At 45.9% G+C, this 25,300-nt stretch overlaps 1 protein-coding gene across 2 annotated transcripts; it reads left to right on the top strand.

Annotated features, from left to right (window-relative positions):
• On the top strand, nucleotides 1-25,020 carry LOC147625968 (protein phosphatase). Of its 2 annotated transcripts, none has more exons than XM_086817516.1 (4): nucleotides 1-214; nucleotides 15,421-15,505; nucleotides 15,617-15,699; nucleotides 24,650-25,020. In XM_086817516.1, the coding sequence occupies exons 1-3, from the start codon at nucleotides 93-95 to the stop codon at nucleotides 15,689-15,691; spliced, it is 282 nt and encodes a 93-aa protein (XP_086673642.1). In that variant the 5' UTR covers nucleotides 1-92; the 3' UTR covers nucleotides 15,692-15,699; nucleotides 24,650-25,020. The 2 variants fall into 2 exon arrangements, with proteins under 2 accessions (XP_086673642.1, XP_086673641.1); XM_086817515.1 differs by having other exon boundaries at nucleotides 15,617-15,714.
• The last annotated feature ends 280 nt before the right edge of the window (nucleotides 25,021-25,300 follow it).

Below are 25,300 nucleotides of genomic sequence, written 5' to 3'. Positions count from 1 at the left end.
CACACATTGAGATAGAAACGTTCTGGTCAAGCATCTGAAGAGTGCGTTAAGTTACTGTTGTGTTAGAATCATGTTGCTTCTTTGGAAAAGCTATGGCGTCTGCGCATGTTGGTGATGGTTTTCGTGCCCTCCACGCCATGAAAGACAAAGGGAAGATCGCCACCAGCTCGCCTTGCTCAGCCCTCAAGACAGCCTACAATGAGTGTTTCAACAAGTAAGCACTCAGTTTCTTTTTCTGCTAACCCTAATCCCTGGACATCCTAATTCATGGGCATAACGCTAGTTTCTGGTGTTGCATTCTAACCCTAATACCCTGATATCATTTGGAAATGATTGCTAACCCTAGTACCGTTCTAACCTTATCGTTGGGAGATGAACGTTAACCCTATTCCATGATTAAGATTAATTCTCATGTCTGGATATTTATGCTAACCCGAATTTATGGAGATGATTGTTAACTCTAAGATTTGAGAGATGACATTTAACCTTGATTTTTTGATGATGAATTGGTCACACTAAAATCTTTGGATGGATTTTTGGTAACCCTTAATTATGAGAATGATTGATAGCTTTATTCTTTTGTATCGTAAAAATTTAAGGTATTAATTTCAACTCTGGTAAAAGGGTTACTGGACCTGCATATGAGCGCCCACCTTGGCCAGATACTGCTCAGGCCACCTTCTGACCTGCTTGCTGCCCCATAGGAACTTCACACACCCTGTATGGACTTTCCACTCAGGTTCTTTTCCGGCTGCTCTTGTGGTAGCTCACACGGACACAAGAAAGAATTGGTTGAAGGTCCAGCCCAATGGCAAAGGCACAAGCTCGCGGGCCCTATTGATCTCTTTATTGATGTCAAGATGGGTCATTAATTGCCTAAGACTAAGCCTAATGTGGCATGACATTCCTAACTAATATGTAGCGGAAGTCTTCGTATTGGAGGATCCAGTCACACAAATGCTCACACCATCTTCTGTATCCTGAGTTTCGTGAGTTTAGCAATCCACTTTAATACTTCAAACTTTAGAGAGAGATGAGAGAGAGATGAGAACTGTACACCGTATGGGGTCCCCAATGAAGGGCCCCCTATCCCGTTACCGAGATAGTATTTGCTTTATTATCTTTAAAGAGACTGACGGTGTGATTGATGATAAGCCAAATGCAAGACCTCTGAAGACCAGGTGTTGGGCTGAACTGTGCATTGCTGTAGAAACCAAAGATTTCCAATCTCGAGCCTATGCACTCTTCCTAGTGGTATGAGGGAGGTATGCAAAGCTAGTGCTGAGAGAGGGGCTGTTTGGGACTGTTCTAGATTGTATATGAATGCTGTTCTAGACTGTTCTAGACTGTATATGAATGTTGTAAATGAATGAGAATGCTGCGTTTTATCTTCACCAAGTGGCTGGAGCAAAACGATGAATGAATGAATGCTGAAAACTGTATGGATGCAGAAAACGCAAGATGGACTGAAGGCTGAATGTTGAACTGCTGCGTTTTACTGATGTAGATGACTGAATGCTCATGCGTTTGAGGCGCCTAGGACCGTAGGAGACAAACGCTGAAGAGAGATGGCTGAAACTGCAATCGCCTATGCTCTTGGGGCTGAGGATGGTAAGCGCTTGATGGCTCTCTTGCTGAATATGATGAATGACTAAATGATTATGCAAGAGCTCTATTTATATGGGTTGCATGAGCCAGTCGGCTGGCTACAGAGCTGGCTGACTGCTCATGTCCATAAATAATGCATAAATGATGTGAAAAATGCCGAAAATGATGGGAAAATTACGAGAAAAATACTAGACAAATCTTGGATGCTGTCTGAGGTTCCTGCAATGGTCTAGATGTTATGCATGAATGATGTGCAATATGCAGGATGCTTTCTGATGCAAACCCTAAGGTTTCTACTGACTGTATATGCATGAATGCGTCTCTTTAAGTGGGTTAAGGGACTTAGACTGACTGACTGACTATGGCTGAGAATGACCTACGTAGCTCGTGCTTGACTTATCCTGGACTGAGGATATACAATGGGGTCACGGCGTACGACAAATATCATCCTGAATGGAACTAATACTATACAAATGTCGCACTGCTGATGATGAGCCAGTTTGTCACATGTGATATTCCCTCCTGCTTAGCTTGGCGGCAGGTTCATGGCTTCCAAGTAGTCCGCCAACAACCGGGGTACTCCTGGAAGAACTCCTCGTCTAGCCATATGGCTTCGTGGTCGATCTCGGAATTTCGTATAGAACTGACGTATCCGTCGACCGGAACCATACTTCCAACGATGAAGAAGGACCTCTCGGGCTCAATGACTTCTGCTTCTTCTACCACGTCTGGCTGCTGTTCATCTGAAACATCAAACACTTCTGGACCAACATATGGTTTTAGCCAAGAAACATGAAAAACATCATGCATTGTCCAACTGGTAGGCAACTTTAACTTCATGGAGATATCACTTAACTTCTTAACTATTGGAAAAGGGCCAAAACTACGGAATGAAAGCTTGCGACAACGTTTGCGCACTTGTTTCAATCTTTGTTTCATGATACGCAGATAGACCCAATCCCCTTCCTTGAAGTGGAATTTGCCTGTCTGCAATATGCTTCCCGAGCTTTGGTCAAGCGGTCCTTGACTGACTCAATGATTTTGGAAAATGCTTTCGTGGTTTTATTAGCCTCTAGAGATGGAGACACCAATCTTGTCAAAAGAGAAGAGAAACGGCGACCAAAGGTTGCTTCATATGGAGTCCGTCCGACACTGGATGAATGAGTGTCGTTCAAGATAGCTTGGACTAATGGAAGATAATGTTCCCATTTGGATTGCTGGTCATGACAGTATGACTTGAGAACATCAAAGGCCAACTGGTTATAAATTTCTGTTTGGCCATCTGTCTGCGGATGGAATGCACTAGACAACTGCAACTTAGTTCCGAAGTTTTCGAATAATGCTCTCCAGAATTGCGAGGTAAACTTGGAATCTCTATCTGATGTTATGGTGCTAGGCAAACCACAAACTGGATACCAATACTTGAGAAACAGACGGGCTACGTCCTCGGTTGTGGCTGTATGCTTGCATGGGATGAGCATGCATAATTTACTAGAGCGATCCACAATGGTAAAACACTGAGTCCGGTGGATGCTGGTAGAGGCCCTACAAAGTCCATAGATATGTCGATGAAAGGTCCGTTGGGGATAGGCAAAGGTTGAAGTAAACCTGCCTTCTTTGTATGTGGAACCTTGACTTTTTGACAAATCTTACAGGCTTGTACATGTGCATAGACATCACGCCTCATCTTTGGCCAATAAAAGGACCGTTCTAATTTCTTGAGGGTACTGTTGATACCCCTATGTCCTGCAACTAAGGAGTCATGGACATCGTGGAGAAGAGCAGAATGCTTTTTCCGAGTAACACAGAGATGGTTCTTGTAGAACAACCAACCGTTTTGTACTGAATAGTGGCCAGGCTCAAAATTGAGGGCTAAATTGTACTGAGTACCAAACTCAGGGGAGTCGACATATTGGTCTTTCATACTATCTAAGTCCTTCCCCGTGATTTCGAGAATGGTAGATTCTTGGATTGCCTGGATGGTGGCCTTTGGACTAAGAGCATCTGCTAACTAGGTTATGCTTACCAGGGATATATTCAATCATTCCTCCAAACTGTTGGAAGAGTTGACTCCACCTGGCCTATCGATCACTCCACTGGGCACTGGGCATAGTTTGAAGTCACTTAAGTGCTTGGTGGTTTGTTTTCACTGTGAAAACCTGTCCATAAAGAAAAGGCTTCCAATGTTTGAGCGCTGTGACCACACCCAAAAGCTCTTTGTCATATACCGAATAATTCTTTTCGGCGACATCTAACTTTTTGCTGTAATATGCCATGGGTCTATTGTCCTGCTGGAGGACTGCACCTATGGCTACATTGTTGGCATCGGTGATGACCTTGAAAGGTTCGTCCCATGATGCTAACTTTAATACAGGTGCTTCTGAGGCAGCTTTTTGGAGTGCACGGAATGCATCAAGCGCCTTGCCTCTGACTGATACTTCTTTTGCTCCTTTGGAGGAAGATAACCTCCAGTAATGCCTGCTTTAGCCTTTTCATCGGGGGTTTTCTTAGGCTTAGATTCTTTGTCTTTCTTACCCCCTGAACTAGAGCTATTACTCCTTCTTAGCATCTTTAGAAGATGCGTTATCTTTCCCTGGCTGTGCAGTGGATTGCTGCTGCTGGGGTTTGGTACTGGACTGAGATGACTGCTTGGGCTTGCCTCCGTTCATCGTCGTTTCTTCATTCTGAGCGAGAGTCAAAGCCCAGTCATATGTACGAGGTTCAAAGTTACGAACAGTGAACCGAATGTTAGGATCCAATCCACGAATGAATTGCTCCATCTTGGCTTGTGCAGATAATTCTAACTGTTGTGCTAAAGTGATAACCTTTCTGGAAAACTGAAGCACTGGGGATCCGTTCTGTCTAAGTCAATAGAACTCATCTGCCAGACCGGTCATGTATTGGGGCGGGAGGAATCTGGTCTTCAGGTCATGTACAAAGATATCCCAGCTGAAAGCTGTGACACTTGTGGTCTGGTTTGTATAGAGATTAGACCAATGCTGCCACCAAGTGACTGCCTCACCAATGAGATGGGGAGCCGCTACATGGACTCTATCCTAAGGATCTGTGATCCTAGCTAATGGAAATTGAGCAGTAAATTGATGAATAAATTGATTTACTGCTGAATGATCACACTTACCATCATACTTACTGAAATTAGGTTGACTTCGAATGACGGTAGTTGATGCTACGGACTGGTGGCACCTGAGACTGGGGATGCTGTAGAGAGGTGCTGGTATCTAAGATGAATGGCCTCCTTTTCCCTTTGGTGCTCGAGTAACATACGTTCTCGATTGAGCTGTCGTTGGTGCTCCCGAGCGGCGAGTTCAGTTTGACGCCGGTCTTCGTCGATCCTGCGTTGGGCTTCCTCATAGTCCCGTCTTTCTGCTTTTTCTTGTTGCTTTCTAGCTTCTGCTTCTTCTTTAACTCCCCTTTGGGCCTCGTCCTCTCTCCTTTTTGTTGTTCCATCTGAAAGAAGAGGGAGATGTAGTCTGGTGCTGCTGGAGGCGGAGGAGGGCGTGCTGCTGCTGCCTCCAAGAGTTGGAGACGCTCCATGAGCAGCTGGTTCTGAGCTCTAAGAAGAGCTATGGTGTCTGTGGTAGATGGAAGAGCAAGGTCTCCAGACGTCTTCCGGCTGATGAGAGTACTCTCCTCTGTAGACATGATGCTGAAATCGGTGGTCGTGCCGGAATGCAATCTGACCATCCAAGGATGCCCTCACGCTAGGATACGGTGTGTGTGTGTGTGCAAGCTGAATCTGATACCAATGTAATATGCAGTGGAAGTCTTCGTATTGGAGGATCCTGTCGCACAAATGCTCACACCGTCTTCTGTATCCTGAGTTTCGTGAGTTTAGCAATCCACTTTAATACTTCAAACTTTAGAGAGATATGAGAGAGAGATGAGAACTGTACACCGTATGGGGTCCCGAATTACCCACTGAAGGGCCCCCTATCCCGTTACCGAGACAGTATTTGCTTTATTATCTTTAAAGAGACTGATGGTGTGACTGACGATAAGCCAAATGCAAGACCTCTGAAGACCAGGTGTTAGGCTGAACTGTGCACTATTGTAGAAGTACCAAAGATGTCCAATCTCGAGTCTATGCACTCTTCCCAGTGGTATGAGGGAGGTATGCAAAGCTAGTGCTGAGAGAGGGGCTGTTTGGGACTGTTCTAGACTGTGTATGAATGCTGTAAATGAATGAGAATGCTATGTTTTACCCTCACCAAGTGGCTGGAGCAAAACGATGAATGAATGAATGCTGAAAACTGTATGGATGCAGAAAACGCAAGATGGACTGAAGGCTGAATGCTGAACTACTGCGTTTTACTGATGTAGATGGCTGAATGCTCATGCGTTTGAGGCGCCTAGGGCTGTAGGAGACAAACGCTGAAGAGAGATGGCTGAAACTGCAATCGCCTATGCTCCTGGGGCTGAGGATGGTAAGCGCTTGATGGCTCTCTTGCTGAATATGATGAATGACTAAATGATTATACAAGAGCTTTATTTATATGGGTTGCATGAGCCAGTCGGCTGGCTTTAGAGCTGGCCGATTGCTCATGTCCATAAATAATGCAAAAAGGATGTGAAAAATGCTGAAAATGATGGAAAAATTACGAGAAAAGTACTAGATAAATCCTGGATGCTGTCTGAGGTTCTTGCAATGGTCTAGATGTTATGCATGAATGATGTGCAATATGCAGGATGCTTTCGGATGCAAACCATAAGGTTTCTACTGACTGTATATGCATGAATGCGTCTCTTTAAGTGGGTTAAGTGACTTAGACTGACTGACTGACTGATTGACTATGGCTGAGAATGACCTACGTAGCTCGTGCCTGACTTATCCTGGACTGAGGATATACAATGGGGTCATGGCGTACGACAAATATCATCCTGAATGGAACTAATACTGTACAAATGTTGCACTATTGATGATGAGCCAGTTTGTCACCATGCACTACAGTGCAGAGTGCATGTGACACTTGCCATCAAACGCTTTCCAACCCTATTGTCAACTGCTTTGGAAAGGGTTGGCCAGCAAGTTGGGATGTAAACATCTCAACAGGGTTGGCAAGGCCTCCTCTGTCGGAATGGACAACGGAAAAGAGATGAACTGCTGTGAGAAAGAAAATGCAGAAGTATAGAGAGAGAGAAGCTGCATAAACTCTGCTATATAAAACAAGATCGGGTACAAATGACAAGTGAGGGGCAAGGGTGCTATTTATACTACCCTAGGCTGCTGGTCGGCCAGCCCAAAAACAGCCGACAGCAATTGAGAGGTCCACGACTGGGAAAACCTCTAGTCGGCTAGCAAAAGACCAATCGGCGAGGAACATATCTGGACGGCCAGCAATACAACAGGTCGGCTAGGAGAAAAGACAGTCAGCTAGCTTTGAGGATCCCCTACGACTAGCAAAACTGGGGAAAAAACATGGAAAATGAGGAAAAATGGAGACTACTCCTTACTGGGCGGGTACACCCACAACAAAGGCCCTCACTCCCTACTGAGTAATATGGTATAGACATGAGATGATCGCCAACACCCCCTCTCAACTCCTGGATGTGGACCCAACCCAGTGAGCTGGAGTGTTGATGGAGGGTCGCTTGAGGTAGAGACTTTGTGAAGAGGTCCGCCGCATTGTCCTCCGTTGAACAATAAACAAGCAAGATGTCACCAACCAAAATCTTCCACAAACAAAGTGATATTGTATCTCTTATGTGCTTGGTTCGGGCATGGAAGACCGGGTTCCGAGCAATAGCTATACAGCTTTGGTTATCGTACTGGATGACCGTGGGTTCCTTCTGTGGAAACCCAAGCTCTCCAAGTAACTTGTGCAGCCACACAACCTCGCAAGCAACACCACAAGCAGCTTAGTACTCTGCCTCTGTAGAAGACAAGGCAATAGTTGGCTGCCTCTCGCTGCTCCAAGAAATAGCTCTTGAGCCAAGGGTAAATTTGTAGCCTGATGTAGATCTCCTCGCGTCTGGATCTCCTCCCCAATCTGAGTCACTCCAACCACGGAGTCTGACTCGGTCCTTCGTTCCTCCTCCAATAACATAGAAGAATCCATATCCTTCGTACCCTGCAGATACCGCAAGATCCGCAATCCTGTGTCCCAATGAGTCTTCATCAAAGGTGTCTGCATGAATGAGCTCAACAGCCCCACTGGAAAGCTCAAGTCCAATCTGGTGTTCAGCAACCAAATCTAGTGTTCCTGCATGAATGAGTCTTCATCAAAGGTGTCCGCATGAATGAGCTCAACAGCCCCACTGGAAAGCTCAAGTCCAATCTGGTGTTCAGCAACCAAATCAATGAACCAACATGTAACCGCTCCCTAAAGGTGGCCTACAAATTAGAAGACAAAATACACATTTTTAGATCACTTAACTAATGGACATTATTAACAACATTAAAACTGTCAATGACCAAGAACACTGACACCAACACTGGGGCCGAAAAGGGCTGCTCCCCTCCTCAATACAGTTTGTATTTCTTGGAGTATTTGTATGTAAAGTGTTCATGGGCCTCATGGCCAGATTCCTCCATGACATGGAGTGAGAACAATGAAATACAACAAGTTTTTGTCGGTGAAGAATCAATTGTCGTAGTAGTCCAAATCAAAGGTAGTTCCCCACCTTCACTGGGTGAACACCTGCCCTCATCACTGGTCTTCCGGGACCGTGCACCAACAGGCACGCCCGTACTAACACCTGGCAAGGTGAAGCACCACGGTGGGAGAAATACTAGGTGCTCCCAAGTTAGCTTTGCTCCTTGTTTTTCCTCATATTCACAAGACCTTCATTGGCTCCTCTTAAAGGTGAGGGCACGGTTAGGGCATTCATGGGAAAAATCACTATCCCAATGGTCTTCTAAGGTGTAGGCAGTTGGAGGTGAAACTTGCCTGGCAAAGCTTGTAAAAACACATTTAACTTTAATTTTTATTTGGATTTGAAATAAAATATAGACACAAATACTTGGCAAAGGGTTTGATTCAAATCTCAGTTGAGAAGATCATTCCCTTTTTGTGTACTCCTAATTGGTGTAAGTAGCAAGTACAAACAGGTACAGCAGGCATCTACAGCATAGGAGGCAGATACAGTTTAGGTACAGCAGGCGTGTACAGCACAGGGGGGCAGGTATTGTTCAGGTATAACAGTCGGGTGCAGGTATAGTTCAGGTATAGCAATCGGGCGCTGTACAGTAGGCGTGCATAGGGCAGCAGGCGGGCTGGAGCTGGAGGCGGGTACATAGCAGCAGGCCGGTTGGAGAAAAACCATTCTCACCTCTCCATACAGTAGGCGACCCTTTCGTTCAACCAACCCCTTCCACCATCCTCGTGTGGAGAGAATTCTTCCCATGCAATCCTTGTTTTAAATATTATTAAACCTTAATTAATGATTAGTCCATGGGCACCCACATTAAAAATTGTCCAGCCATTATTTAAATATGTGTGAACACCCAACCTTCTAAATATTAAGGTTTGGATTACTTTATAGATTTTACATTAGAAAAAGGCCAAAAAGACAATACATGCCATCTATTCACACGCCACACCAACTCGTCAGCAAACAGCACACCCACGGTACACTGGGAGCGTCCCCGTCTTGGGTACTGGCACGTCATAGCGGGCAAGTCATGCGAAAATAAGTTTATGCATACAAACACAAATGCATGTACACATGTAATGGACGAAATCTCCCTTTCATGAAACTTGTACAAGGATTACTTGTTGGGCACAAAATTGGCGCGACAGAAATGTGAAGCCCTGGTTTTCCTACGGAGTGACAGTCCCATAGGCAAAACACACATCCTGGCATGGGCCTTCCTATGGAGTGACAATCCCATAGACAAGGTCGACACAAATATCAGTCCTACCATGGAGTGAGTTCCATGGATAAGATGCAATCCTGGTCATACACGGGTGGCATCAAACATGCTCCCGTCCATATGGCACAATACTGGTCACACACGGGTGGCGCAAAACTGGTTCCCGTCCATGTGACACAAGTTAACTGACCCTTTCACATGGGGCACTGGCCTGGCCACATGTGAACATGGTACAAATTAGGCCGCTCTATGGAGTGACAGTCCCATTGAAGTGGCTTGAGAAATGGAGATGGACCAAATGGTGACACAACAAGCTTCCGATACAAGGAGGCATCAACTTGCTCACAAGGATCATTAACTGTAAGTTTGGTATTTGGGTCCATCGGTGAAGCAATAGGCTTGCAGTTCTCCATCCCAAAGGTCTCCAACAACTCATGAACATACCGTTGCTGTGAAACAAAGAACCCCCTATGGGTTTGCCAAATCTCCACTTCCAAAAAGAAATGGAGTAAGCCTAAGTCGATCATCTCAAACTCCATTGATAAGGCAGCCTTCGTCATAGCTATGTGCTCCACATGACCGCCAAAGAGAATAAGATCATCCACATAAAGGATAATCAAAGTGACCATACTACGTTCCCGAAAGAGAAACACGTTAGGATCTGCAACCGATCCCTGAAAACCTTTTCGTAGAAAGAAGGAATCAATCTTCTGATACTCCAAGCCATGGGAGCTTACTTAAGACCATACAAGGCCTTTCGTAACTTGTAAACCATCCCCTTTGATCCTAGAACCTCAAAGCCCGGAGGTTTCTCAACATACACCTCCTCTTTGCAAGTCACCATTAAGGAACACATATTTTACATCCATCTGATACACCGGCAACCGCTGAGAAGAGGCAAGAGTAAGAACTGTCTGAATCGTGGTCATCCTCGCTGTCGGTGCAAAGGTATCCTCGTAGTCAATGCCAGGTCGTTGAGCATAGCCCTTAGCCACAAGTCTGGCCTTGTGCCTTATAGACCCACTTGACACCAATGATTGACCGTTTTGACGGCCTCGAAACCAACTCCGAAGTGTTATTTTTCTCAATGCCTTCAAGTTCCACTTGCATGGCGTTCCTCCGAGTCTCTCAAGAAAGAGCTTCCTTAACGGAAGTGGGCTCTTTGTCTTGAATGATACGAGACATCAAAGCATAGTTCACCTGTAATAGCTCCTCTGATTGACTTTTATTATGAACTCTGTGCGATCTTCGAGGTCCATCCTTTGTGGTCCACTCGGAGGGATACTCCGTAACACCTAACTCCCGAATGGTGTCCAACCACTTTGGTAATCGAACAGAACGCGGAGCCTCCTGCTGTTGCTGGAGCTCATCTCCAGTTTCGAGCTCAACTTCTACAACTGACTGAGGCTGGCTAGCTGGAACAATAGCCTGGGAATCATCCTCATACTCATCTGGTTCTCCAAGAAGTGGTGGCTCCTCAACAGTGGAAGCTGGAACATGCTCATAAAAGACCACATCTCTGCACAAATTCAAGCTTTTGGGACTTCGAGTCAAGCTTTCCCCTCTACTTCTTTGGAATGTGAACATAGGTAGCACTCCCGAAAACACAGAAATGGGAGACATTTGGTTTCCTACTAAAATAAGCCTCATATGGAGTCATCTTAGGTACGGAAGTCGTCAGAGATCAGTTGAGGGTATGGACAGCCGTAGCCACAGCCTCTCCCCAAAGTGCACGAGAAAGATCACGATGCATCATCCTCACCATCTCCACCAAAGTCGGGTGCTTACGCTTAACTACTCCATTCTCTAAAGGTGATTCTGTATTGGCCAACTTCCGCTTGATGCCATGCTCCGCACAAAACCGCACAAAAGCATTAGAAGAAAACTCCCCTCCTTTGTTAGCCCGAAGAGTCTTCACCTGCAATCCAGACTCCTTCTCCACCATAACATGCCGCTCCTTGAACCGAGCAAAGGCTTGGTCCTTCGGGAAAGAAAATAAACCCATGTAAACGTGCTACAATCATCTACAAGCAGCGTGAAGTACAAGGAACCTCCCAAAGATGGGGTTTGCATAGGTCCACACAAGTCAATGTGTGCGAACTCCAAAGGTTTCGAAGCCCGCCTAGTAGCTTGCTTCGGAAAAGATTCCCTGTGCTGCTTACCATGAATGCAAGAACTATAGTGTCCCTACCCGCCACCACCATCTGGCAAGCCATCCACCATCTATCCCAGAAAGCCCGCCGTAGCGCATTCACATTCAAGTGGCCAAAACGGAAATGCCACAAATCATCGAGTTAAGTACATGTCAAAGAAGAGAGTGTTGAGAGTTTGTAGATCCCATTCTCCACCCCGCCTTCCCAAACAACCTGGCCTGTTGCTTCGTCCCAGAGAGCAACAAAATGCTCATCAAACTCCACCCGTATGCCAGCCTTGCAAACCTCATGCACTGACAAAAGATGAAAACCAAGGGATGGGACATAAAGAAGCCGGGAGGAATGCTTTCCCCCTTTGCCACCGGGAATAATCTCCAACTTACCACGTCATCGGTGCCACGTCACCGTTGTGGTAGTTCCATGTGTCACTTGCCCTGTTCGACTATGCCTGTCGATTGTTATCCAATGTCCTGCTATGCCCTGCATACTCGTGGGTGTGTCGTTCTCCCCTACTTGCATCGCAGCTGTGCTCAGTTGCATGGCCTCTTGATAGGCTCTCAACAATGGGAGAGATTCATCCATGAGTTGATTCTCATCAAACCAGATTGCCTGTTGGACTGAGTAGCCCTTGAACTTGAGGAGATACTGGAGCTGCTTTCGACCAGAACCCTGCTTGTACTGGTGCAAAACAACTTGCTCTGATACCAAGACCTCCTATAATCCTCCGTCATCCACCAACTTAGGTTAACCCCTCATCCGGCAGAGTGCTCAATTGTGGTCCATGATACTCTATAAGGTTGCTCCAATGAAACATCAAATGTATCCTTCAATGGCCTGGTAACTCCAGCTTGAAGACTACATGAGTGAGCTTCTTGATAATCTCCAATTAAACCCGATCTCCTTCTTTGAAGGTACTATCCTGACGATATTTGTCAGCCTCGCAAGCTCGATGCGCCTTCCGTATTTCTTCCCAAACTTGTTGCAATAGTTGGTCCAAATCTTTGACCACTTGGTTTGCACCATAGTTCTTTGTAGAAGTTTCGAGAGCTTGGGTAATCGAGTTGATAACTGGACGACCATATACAACCTCAAAGGGAGTCTTCTTGGTTGATGCTTGCAATGTATCATTGATGGCATGCTCCACCAATGGCAAGAACTTCTCCAAAAGAGTTTGATGCTTCTAACAATAATGCCTCAACATCGTGTCCAGTCTTGTTCATGCTCTCGCTCTAGCCGTCTGTCTAGGGATGAAAGGCTGTAGTGAGCTATAACTTCGTCCCGAACCCATAAAACAAGGCCCTCCAAAAACCTTGTGAATTTTGGATCCTTGTTTGAGATGATCCTCTTTGGAATTCCATGTAAGCGGAACACAGGCGAGCATGCACTATCCAGAGAATCTGGTGGAGAGGGACTCCATGAAGGAGACTGTCGGTGATGTGAACGGCCTTTCTCCTACCAACTATGCGCAAGTGTAGAATGATGACTGCTGGATTGGGAGAGAAGCTCATCCAATACATCCTTGCTTGCTTCCAAAGGAGTGGAAAATCATCTTGCGGAAAGTTTTGCCACGTCATCGTTGGAATCATCCAACACTTACTCCGAAGCATGGGCCCTTGTAGATTCCAGATCCGGAATACTAGATGCTCGAGGTGCCGACTCTATCCAGTCGAGACGGGCAGATATAGCCTTCATTTTAGCCGCCTACGTGTCCATGGATACCTTCATGCAGAGAAGCAAATTAGTGAGTTGTGAATCCATGACAAATATCAAGTGATCAAGGACCAAGTGAGGGATTTCAGCCCTGCGCTATGAGGGAAGGGTTTTGTGGGACAAGGAGGTAAGAGTTTGGTGGCACAATGCACACAATGAAGAGAACCCAAATATTCACTTTCCCCAAACCTGAACTTGTACACTCTTGGAATCTTATTGCTATACTCTATCCAAGTAGTCAACGCACATGGGTGCCAGAAAAGGAAAAAAAAAATATTTGCAGGTTTCCTAGGCTCTGATACTAATCGTAGAACACTTGTGCGTATGTGCTAAGGTTTTCTAGAGATAGAAAGAAGAGTGCGGTAGAATCACACATACAACACACACGAGTCCTAAACTACTATTGGCTAACACTTCACCTGTAGAGAAATGCTTTGTGAAATCCAACAGTGAGGAAACCAGATGAATATAACGATTTGGCTACCTGCATATATATATCCACCAATGTGCTTAGTCAGCTAGTAGTATTGATGTTGGCCACCTGTACCCAGCTGCCACGTCACTGCCACCATGTCATCATTGCCACGTGGCTCCACAAACTCGGGCTGTAGCTAGTTTCACAAACTCGGGCTGTAGCTAGTTTTGTGAGACTGACTCCTGTGTTTGCAATGGCTCTATGAAAACTAAGACGTTCCTGGTCTTTTAACAGTCTAAACTGCTGGATAACTCTAAGCCCTTGAAGCCCTTTGACTTGAGAGGAATTCCCTGCTTGGATGCCTCCCTGGCGGACTGCCTCTGCTGCTGAGTTTCAACCATGGCCTAATGCGGGTCTGAACATTGCTCTAAGTAGTGCGAAATATTTATTGCAGCTTTGTAAAGCTGCCTGCCAAAGCCTTCAAGACCTTGCGTTCTTCCTCTTCCTGTTTGTATCGGGATTCACGTTCTTTACACTCTTGATGGTGCCTTTTCAGAATCTCAAAACGCCAACTTGCCTACCTAGACCTAGACTCTAGCAAACCTGCATGCAAGTCTCCTACTTGCAAAGTTAATGAATGGATCTGTTACAAACTCTTATGCTAACGCAAACCTATGTAGATGACTTTATTGCATGCAACAAACCCTACGTAGAGAAACTTACGCACATCTGGCTGCGGGCTCCTTAGGCAACCCAACGCTCTTTTACGCTAGATTAGCACATCGTAATGCCAATTCACTTGTTAATCAACACCAATCACTTATGTTGCGAATACACAATGACAAGACAAATAGACCTAAACCAATGTATATTGCCAAAAGATGATTGTATAAAATCATAAACTGGTATCTCGACTCAGATCTGACTGCTATCAACACCAATCACTTATGCTGCGAATACACAACACAAGACAAATAGACCTAATCCAATGTATATTGCCAAAAGATGGCTGTATAAAATCATAAACTGGTATCTCGACTCAGATCCTGACTGCTATCCTGTGTGCTGGAAAAGGGTGACTGTCCTGGCTGCTCCTGAGCTGAATCTTGCTCTTGGGGAATGGCGGTCTGCTGATCCTCAAGTTTCAACTCAGCTTTTTCTGCTGCTGACTTGGGCTCTGCAGATCTGGTGTGGGATGATCTTTTTATAGCCCAGCCACCTAGCATCTGTTTGGATAGTCAGCTGGTCTAGGGCTGGTTGATCTGTGTAGGTCGACCAGCACACAGCCCTTGAAAGTTGCATTTCAGACTTGGCGCCTAGGCTGATCCCTTCGTGGCTACCTAAAAGGTTCCAATGCAGCCTCCGAGCTTGCCCTTGAGTCGGCTAATGTTTGGAGCTATGTCCAGGTTGCACTCACATCTGTGATGCACGTGATAGGCATTGGTATTCTGTTAGGCTCTTTGAATCTCATAATTTTATTTTTAATGAATCCGTGCTTAAAAATTTACGTGATAAAAGTCACTTCGTAACCATCACACAATACAATTGAGCATGGCAGTAAGCTTTGTATGTGGATGCGAACCATGCTTTCTGCAAGAAAATTCAAGGGTGGGTTCATGATTTTCCAAAGTGGCTTTTATCTCTGCTATGATAATAGTCTTATCAAGGAAGACTGCTCATTGGGAAGGATTTTTTAAAAGGTGGTATGCAGAAAAGTTTCTGAAAGGACAGTGGGAGAAGGAAGAGTGCATGCTTGAATGGGAAGCTTATCGTGCTTGTGTCTTGGTGAGTGCCTTTCTTTTTGGTAGCCAAGGATTGTTTTATTGTTCTTGTTGGGACTAAGTTTGCCATCTTATGAAAGTGTATGTGTTGGTTTTGTTATGGTTCTTGTTTCAGAAACGCATGGAAGATCGGAAGCTCCACCATTTGTTCAAAATTGAGACCATTATGCATGCTACTGATGAAGATTGAGAGAGATGGTGAGCCTTCACTAGGTATTGATACTTGTTACTTGGTTATCATCATTATTTTATGCCATAGCAAGACTTGGTACTCTTGTTATCATCATTATTTTATGCCATAGCGATACGTGATTGGTTATCAAACTGTGACATGTGAGAGCTTATGACCGTAGTAATCACAACCTTAGTCTAACTAATTTGCACTTAATGATGTTTAAGAGACAGACAAATAGGTGTCAATGCAATGCAGCTATATTATATGAAGAATGCGGTTACAATGAGATCCAAATGGATCTATACTGCTGAATATGCTGCCTATATGCTGAATATGCTGAATGAACTGAATGAACTGTTGTCCACTATCTTTCCCTTGTTTCCTGGGAAGGAAACACTGAAGGGAGGCTTTGGAACAGATGCTGAATGCTGACCTGGATGATGAAACGCAGATCTGATGGGCTGATGATGATGCGTTTGCTGAAGATGATGCTGAGGGTGATGCGTTTGCTGATGATGAGGCTGAGGATGATGCGTTTGCTGATTATGCTGCTCCCAATGCTTCCTGGAGGAGATGCATTGGAGAACACACTGCTGAATGCTGCTATGATCAACCTGAATGGCTGAATGGAGAGGCGCCTGAATATATATGCATGAATGCTGCTGGTCGGCCAGCATAAGGGCTGTCGGCCAGATGCATTGTCCATCACTTGCTGTCGGCTGCCCCATAAATGCCTGAAAAATGCCTATAAAATTGCATAAATGCCAGTAAACTACCTGATGATGTCTATGATGCTAATATGATGCCATAATGATGCCATGTCACTGTACACCTGACTGGTGTGCACGTGACATTCCCCGCTGCTAAACTGTTGCTGGGTGGATACCTGGCAACCTTCGACTCCTCTGTGATCCTTCTCCTCCGAACCACTGCCCCCTTCTGTCTTCTGCTGGGACTGAGGTCGTCTGCAGGAGTGAAATCCTTTGAGCCAAGACTCCATGTACTGCGGGAACTGAATGGCAAATACCTGAGTCACCCCTGTCCTGCCTCTGGAAACCTTTCACCTGCCATCTCCGTCGTACCTGAAGCTCTAAACCTCCTGAGGCGATGTTGGAGCAAACTTCCGTCTTCTGTGGAAGAGAAACCCCCTGCTGCTGCCAGTTGTTGAAGCCCAAAACTTATGTCCTCCTTTGATGATGGATGTCATTCTTCCCTGAGAGTTCATGGGCAACATGTATGCAAGATTGACTGCTAAGATGACTGCTATGCAAGCCATGTGCAACCCTATATGCTGTGCAAGAATGCAGATGGATGGGTTACTGATGCAGACCTAAGGGAAAATCCCTAAGGGTGGCTTGCAAAATTTTGAGAACTGGGTTTAACTGTGCGGAAGCGATTAACATGATGTCTGATTGAATGACTGATGAACTGAACATGCTCTAAGGTTGGTTACCCTGTAACGCTCTGATACCAATGTGACATGTGAGAGCTTATGACCGTAGTAATCACAACCTTAGTCTAACTAATTTGCACTTAATGATGTTTAAGAGACAGACAAATAGGTGTCAATGCAATACAGCTATATTATATGAAGAATGCGGTTACAATGAGATCCAAATGGATCTATATTGCTGAATATGCTGAATGAACTGCTGTCCACTATCTTTCCCTTGTTTCCTGGGAAGGAAACGCTGAAGGGAGGCTTTGGAACAGATGCTGAATGCTGACCTGGATGATGAAACGCAGATCTGATGGGCTGATGATGATGCGTTTGCTGAAGATGATGCTGAGGGTGATGCGTTTGCTGATGATGAGGCTGAGGATGATGCGTTTGCTGATTATGCTGCTCCGAATGCTTCCTGGAGGAGATGCGTTGGAGAACACCCTGCTGAATGCTGCTATGATCAACCTGAATGGCTGAATGGAGAGGCGCCTGAATATATATGCATGAATGCTGCTGGTCGGCCAGCATAAGGGCTGTCGGCCAGATGCATTGTCCATCACTTGCTGTCGGCTGCCCCATAAATGCCTGAAAAATGCCTATAAAATTGCATAAATGCCAGTAAACTACCTGATGATGTCTATGATGCTAATATGATGCCATAATGATGCCATGTCACTGTACACCTGACTGGTGTGCACGTGACACAAACCAATCTTTATTAGTACTTGTTCATATTTGAACACTGAACAACAGTAACCTCCTTGTCTCTTTCAGTGCCTAACAATTCCAGGTGGAACTGGAGCAGGGGATTGTGCCATTTTAAAGGAATATTTGCTGTCACCTGTGAATGCCTTCTACCTAGATTACTGAGTTGATTGTGCAATTACTGTGGTGCATTAACATGAGAGAGAGAGAGAGAGAGAGAGAGAGAGAGAGAGTCAAGATGGGCTGCCCGGCTGCCTGACTGGGGCATCTGGCTTCCTGGCCACGAAGCTTCTCAGACCAAGTGGCCATGCTGTGGGGTACTGTCTGGACTTCACGCATGAACTGTCTGGACTTACCTCACCCTACCCTGATGGCGACTGGCATGATCACAAAGGGGCATGGTGCTCATGGCTGACGCAAACTTGCACATAATCATATGCCTGTATGTCCATATGGATAATGGCGCCCAACTGCGGGGTCACGTGACATTCCCTCCCTTGCTTTTGGTTGGCCTAGTCCACAACCATAAAATCCTTTTTGACCCTCTTAGGGCTGTGTCCATAGTTTCACATGTAGGAACAAAGGTAGAGAGGCTATACTGACTGGCTGCTTTTGGATTTTCACACTGTGCTTTCAGGTGAAATCTGGGCTGGTTAAGAGACACAAGCAGGTGTTTTTGCACCCTGCTGCAGACCTAGCTGCTGGATCTGGATTCTGTAGATATGGAAGCTTTGCAAGGGAGCTATTGGCACTTCTTGTCTAGGTGCTGGGGACTGGGCTGCAAAATCAGAACGGGCCTTTTGTAAGGGTGAGGGTTTGTCATCCGCATGTGAATCCTGGTGGTTATTCAATTTTTGGCAACTCATGTCCCACAGCATCACTTGCCTCCAAGATGAGATGCCTCCTAATCATTTTTAATTGGGCCTGCAAACTGTCATGTGGTGTCCAGAACTTTGGCTGGTACTTGCTAACTAGTGATCATTCTGAGGAACGCAGATAATTGAATTTTATCAGCTTGTTCCTTCTGATGATCACTAGTGGTGTCTAGAGGTGCAAGAAGAACATGTAAGCATGGTCACTCTGTCTGCATCTCTCCACACATGGTTGCACACAATGGGGAAACCTGTGTCTACTGTATATATATATATACCTAGATGAATCCAGGAACATGCCCAAATTCACCTTTTAGGAATGTGCATGTTATATACTCATGGTAGTCAATCCACAAGACTATATAACTATCAACTCCATTATGCATAGTATGGACTAGATACTACGACATCCCCACTAATGTCATCAGTGCCCAATAGTGGGTGTAGAACTCTATATCAAGATATGCTCTCACACACGCACTCCACACACACACACACACACACACACACATAAGAGCATATATTCACACAAAGCCCTTCGTACTGAGTTTCTGTCAAACCTCTGGAGATGCAGGGCAGACTTAGCCATAATGAAGCCTAGCACTAAGGGAAGTAGCAAATAGAAAGAATCAATCCCACACAGCAGTTGATTGTCTTGGGTCCTAGAAAGGAAGTACCTTAATTTCGAAGGGCTTTGTATTTCTTTGTTGATTACTCTCTTTTGACATATCCTCTTTTGATGTACCCGTTTTGTTCTACCATTTGGCTCTCTACATTAGTCATAGTCATAGAAAACGTGGGGGACGGACCCCTGGGATGGGGGAACGCCGTCCCATAACGTGCGGGAACAGAAACAGACAGGGGACGGCCAGGGGACACGCTGTAACAAGGGGACGGCGGGATGGCGATTCGTGTGGGACGGGACGGGACGGTCAGCTGACCGTTGCGCAACGTTAACCAATTTGCCGTTGCGCCCTGTAGCTGTTGGGCGCCTAGCCGTTGGGGAGCCCTCCCCACTTGGCCCATGGCTATAAGAAGAGTCCCCATTGACACATGCTATAGGAACTTCAACTTTTAAGTCTTCAAGACTCACCTCGGGCCTCCTTGGCACTTGCTCTAGCCTCTTAGCTCTTGCCTCTTGGCACTTGCAACACTCCTCAAGGCTCAAGCAACGCTCAAGCTCAAGCCTCAAGGCTCAAGGCTCCTCAACTTTCAAGGCTCAAGTGGGAAGCTCATTGGCTCAACACTTCTCAACTTTCAAGGCTCAAGACTCAAGTGGGCATTGGGCAACCCGGCAAGGCTCTAGCTCTCCTCAAGCCCCAAGGCTCAAGTGGCATTGGGTAAGTTGTAATTTCAAGTTGTCACTTGTAGTCTTGTTGCTCTCCTACACTCACCTCTTGCTCTAGCCTCTCCATTGGCAAGCCTCTCCTACATCTCTCTCCTACACTCACCTCCATTGCTCAAGCCTCTCCTACATCTCTCTCCTACAATCACGGTCTCACCTCCTCTTGCTTTAGCCTCTCCTACATCTCTCTCCTACACTCACCTCCGTTGCTCAAGCCTCCTTGGCACTTGAGTCTTGCCTCCATGGCATCTTCATTGCGACCATCCCCCGCACCTCGTTCCGGCGCCGCCAATACGAATAGAGGAAGGAGGATCGAAGGTTGGTCTTGGTGGGAAGAGGTCAACTCCGATCATCTTGGAAGTGGAGGAGGCTCTCGCCCATGGTCCTGCAAGCTATGTCTATATAGGCGAACGAGGGTGGCGGATAAAGTGAGAGCTCACCTCTTGCATGAGCCCGGTCATGATGTCCGATTTTGTGATTAGGGCACACCGGAGACGAGGAGGAGGCTTCTTGAACGTGTTGCCACACATAAGGCCTTGCTTTCAAGGAGGAGAGTGCCGCATGTGGCCGTGGATCCCGCAACACTAGTGAGGCCATCCCAAGGTTCGGTATCCACATCGGCATCCCCATGTGCATCACCCGCCCCACAAGAACGGGCCCCAACACTATCCTTCTCCATGCCGACCACATCCACACACTCACGCCGACAAAGTACTCTTGAGGGTAGTTGGGACCCCAAGAAGAAGGAAGAGGTGGATATGGCCATACATTGCTTTCCATGCTGCCAGGTAATCAAGAATTAAGATGTCTAGCTTAAGATCTATCATTTTACAATGTTCCTCTTACAAGTTACTTGAACTTTGAACTTTGAACTTTGAAGTTGATCGGTTATTAAATTATTCATTTTTTGTGGATAGATCGGACTACTTCAAGGTCATGGTGAAGAAGATAGGGAAGTATGGTCCAAACTATACGCCCCCATCATCGGAGTCCTTGCGCACCACATTGCTAGAGAAGGAGAAGAGGCTTGTGGTGTAACGGGAGGCGGACGCGTGTATTATCGTATAAATGTGAACAAGATTCTGAGCACTTAACACTTGAGCATTACAACCACAAAGCTGAAAATGACAGTACACCACATAAAGGGGCCGATGATAGGCTGAACCCCCCCCCCCCCCCCCCCCCCCCCCCCCCCCCCCTTAGGTTATATTACCAAAAGAGTCTGCAAAGTACAAGATTATGGGTGCCTGGGGATTCACCACCAGCCTGCACCTGATTCTTCCAAATACATCATGAGTGAATACATTTCAAACAAGAGAATCTGTAGGTACATCCGCCCTACACACAGGTACATCCGCCCTGCACAAGAGTATCACAATCCTCACAGGTACTCCGCCCTGCACAAGATATAAATGGATCTTTAGGCCCTGTTTCCACGCGAGAAACTGATCCAGAAACCTGTGTTCTCCGCGAGCAAGTGTCCCCAATGCTTGCCCTAAGCACCTGTAAAGGGTCCTACAGCCCTGTGGAGGTCCCTAGAGCTGTCCTGTACTGTCCAAGTTGACTTTGGACACTTGTAACCAGCCCAAAACTCGCAATAACCAGAAATTGCAGGTCTGAAATTTACAAACCAGCCCTTTAGAAGAGTGTGGGGATCGTTATCCAAGCTTGTGTGAGTCCGGGAAGCAAGCAACCAGCCCTGTAGCAACTCCCAAAGCTCCAACCAGCTCTCCAATGTGTTTAATAATGAATAAAACAGCCCAAAAGGCCTCTTGAGGGAGGCGCCTTTTTCCAGTGCCACCTAAGGGGCTTGGTGGGTACACATACTGGCTGACAAGTGTCCCCATAAGGTGTCCAGCCCATAGTGCTCCATTTGTCCTGTTTGTATAAGTTTAGGTCCAACCAAATGGGAAATGGCCATAAGCTGTCCGGACTTCATTAATTTTGGTCCAACCAAATGCGAACGCATTATAAGTTGTCCGGCCACTTATTAATGAGTGTGGACCTGCAAACCAATAAACCTTAGTAGTAAATGAAGTAAGCTGTAAATTGAGTGTGGACGCACTTACCACCTGCAAAACCCATAAGCCCACAGTTTTAGGCCCAAACAGGAGTGCACACACGTGTCCACAAGGTGCCCGGGCATCCCCGGTCCCTCGGACTTCACAAGCCAAAATAACAAGCATTGTCCAGGCAGCAAGACAATGTCACACAAAGTAAAATAAAGTTATGGCATGCATCATTTATGCATTGTGCACATGTAAACTTGGAGAACCACCTATCATCATTCTTGTACTTGAAAATATTCCGCCTGCCATCATAACACACCATGTGTGCATGGCCGGAATCCACACGGGCACCGCCCGAAAGTCCACAAATGTCCTGCCATGTCCTTGGACTCATATGCATCCACTCATATGATCCATACACATGCCCAGGTATAATACATACATGCATCCGCATGCTTCTAGGCCTGACACGCATCCGCATGTCCCTAGAATATAGGGGTTTGTGACATGTGGAGCAAGCAACAGAAAACACGAAGCGACAATGGGCAAGGAATGGAGTGTCCCTGATAGCCGATGGATGGAGTGATACGTGGAAGAGGTCCATCCATGGCCTTGTCGCATATTGCCGCGGTGAGATGTACATCATCTCCTCACATGATGCTTCTGTGACCGGGAAGAGTGCTGATGTGCTAGCAGCAGAGTGGGCTAGTGGCATAAAGATATTTGGCCCAGACCTAGTTGTAGGCTTTGTTACTGATGGGGAGGCTTCAAACAGGGCAGCCGGAGCGATCATTGAGAGCATGTACCCCAACATCACCGTGTCATTTTGCATGGCACATTGCTTAAATAATCTCTTGAAGGATATTGGGACTTGCCATGGATCCGGCCTATCATCCAAGTGGGCAGCCAAATAGTGACATTTGTCACAAACCATCAGTTCCTACGCCATGAATTCTCCAAAAAATCTAGCCGTCAGCTCCTGAAATACTCAGATACGAGGTTTGCCTACAACTTCTTGATGCTCCACCTATTGAAAGAGTGTAGTGGTGCATTGAGACAGTTGCTCATTAGTGACGAGTTCACTTCTTCACCATTGGCTTCCACTGAGACAGGAGCTCTATGCAAGGAAAAAGCAAAGAGCCTTGATTCTTGGGAAAAAGTGAAGTGCATTGATGCTATGGTTCAACCTATTGTCCACTTGATGAGGCTTGTGGATGGTATGAAGCCATGCATCAGCAAGGTATATGAGGCTATGGACAGCATGATAGAGAAGCTGAGGGATTTGGAGCCAGATGAGGATAGGTACGAGGAGATCCGTGCCCTGTGTGTGCGTAGGTGGAACTCCTACTCCTCTCCTTTGCATGCAGCAGCCTATGTGGTGGACCCTGAGTTTGAGGGCCAAGGGCAAGAAAGTGATGCAGAGGTGAGCAAGCTATGGAGACTTGTCTTGACTCAACTTGTGCCTGACCCAAACGTTAGGCGGAAGATCCGTGACCAGTTGTCCAGGTATAGGAGCTTTCAGGGCTCTTATGGAGACATGGATGCACAGGATGATCGCTTCAAAGTTGGGGCTGCTTTGTAGTGGGAAGATTTTGGTTCGGATGGACCTGAGCTTCAGCATCTGCATTCTCAGCCAGGCAGTGAGTTCCTCTTGCCTAGAGCAACTTTGGAGCTCATACAGTCACATTGCATCGAAGAAGAGGAACCGTCTTGGGGTGTAACGGGCAAATGATCTAGTCTTTGTGAGTGCAAACTTGCGAATGCTTTGCAAGAGTGCAACTGCAAAAGCTGATGCATTTACCGAGTGGGAGATGTCTCAAGATGATGAGGACTTGGAGGAGCAATGGAGGACATCTCTATGGAGCCTGCAGGCATTGCAGGGACCCATGATCGTGAGGCCAGCACTTCACATACCCCTTGAGGCTTTTGACATATGTACTACTCTAGTGATAGTCTCTTTTTTGTATGCCACTTACGTGCTTAGGGCCTAGGCCTTTGCCCTTGTTTTTTGCTTTAGCCTTTGGCAACTGGGTCCTAGGTGCCCGATCTCCTTTTTTGTAACACCCATTTTTTTGCTAGTATGACTTAATATTGATGCTTTGGAAGTGTGAAGTGACTTTGTTTTAGTATTGTTAAGTTTCTTGAATGAGCGCTTACTTAAAATTGCATATTTTGTATGCAGTCCCATGCCGTCCCCCGTTCCCCGTCCCGGTTCCTAGGAATCCCCGTTCCCCGTTCCCCGTTATGTTCCCCGTCCCCGTTACCCGTCCCATGTTACTATGACATTAGTACTTTTCATCAAACATCATTTGTGTTTGAGTCACGTCTCTGCACACGAGCTCTACAGAATGCCTCTTTTTTGAAAACTTTTGCTATCCATGCCTAGTGTAAGCTCTCCCGCAATGCTTCCCATTTTCAGCACAAATGCATCTTGATTTGCCCCACTTCTTGGTGATGTTTGTGTGGGCATGCATGCACGTGTGTGTGCGTGTCTTCAAAGGTTAATTGGTAGTCTTGTTTGTTTGGTTTCTATGGCAATTCCCCATGTTGTGTAAAACTGTGGCTGATAATGTGGCTTTGTGTTTGTACTTTGTTTAGGATGGGTTGTCTGAAATTAAAGCCAGGTATTTGAGCGTGAAAGACCATTAGTTTGAAGATGATACTCCAATGCAGACCTGGTCATGCAAGGGGGAAAGATGAGCATGGGTATTTTGATTCAGATGGACAAAAGGAGGCCCTTATTGAACCATATATACCAGGTCAAGCTACAGCTGTATTCAAGGCAGGCATTGAAATAGAAAGTTTCTGTAAAGAGCTCCTTCTGGTATCACCTGATAGTTAGTATGTTCAAAGTATCAAAAGAGTAAACAGCAAAGCCTGTGACAAAACTGATTTTTTAGTATTCATGGCATGTGGAATATCTCTTGTGGCTAATGCTGTATGAGATTGGATGCTTTGCATGGGGATCATCTTTTTGTCTTCCACTTTACCGCACACAACTTACACATGATTTGCACTTAAATCCTCTAATCATGTCTTTTACTTCACTATATTGGTCTTCATACACAGGTTCACGTGATTTGCACTCAAACCCTCTAATCATCTTCTCGTGTTCCACTTTTGCTCCTCATACACATTGTTTTATTGATTTTCTTCGGGACTCCAACAATGACTTTTAGAACATCACACGTAACCTTCGGGGAATGAGGCACACAGCTCTTGTGGGCGACTCGATTGCTAGTTTGGCAA

The sequence above is a fragment of the Cibotium barometz genome, chromosome 23, assembly GCF_041138505.1.
Source record: "Cibotium barometz isolate CiBa-2024 chromosome 23, ASM4113850v1, whole genome shotgun sequence".
Taxonomy (NCBI): domain Eukaryota; kingdom Viridiplantae; phylum Streptophyta; class Polypodiopsida; order Cyatheales; family Cibotiaceae; genus Cibotium; species Cibotium barometz.
The sequence above is the reverse complement of the archived record's forward strand: the minus strand, read 5'-3'. Positions and strand labels throughout refer to the sequence as shown.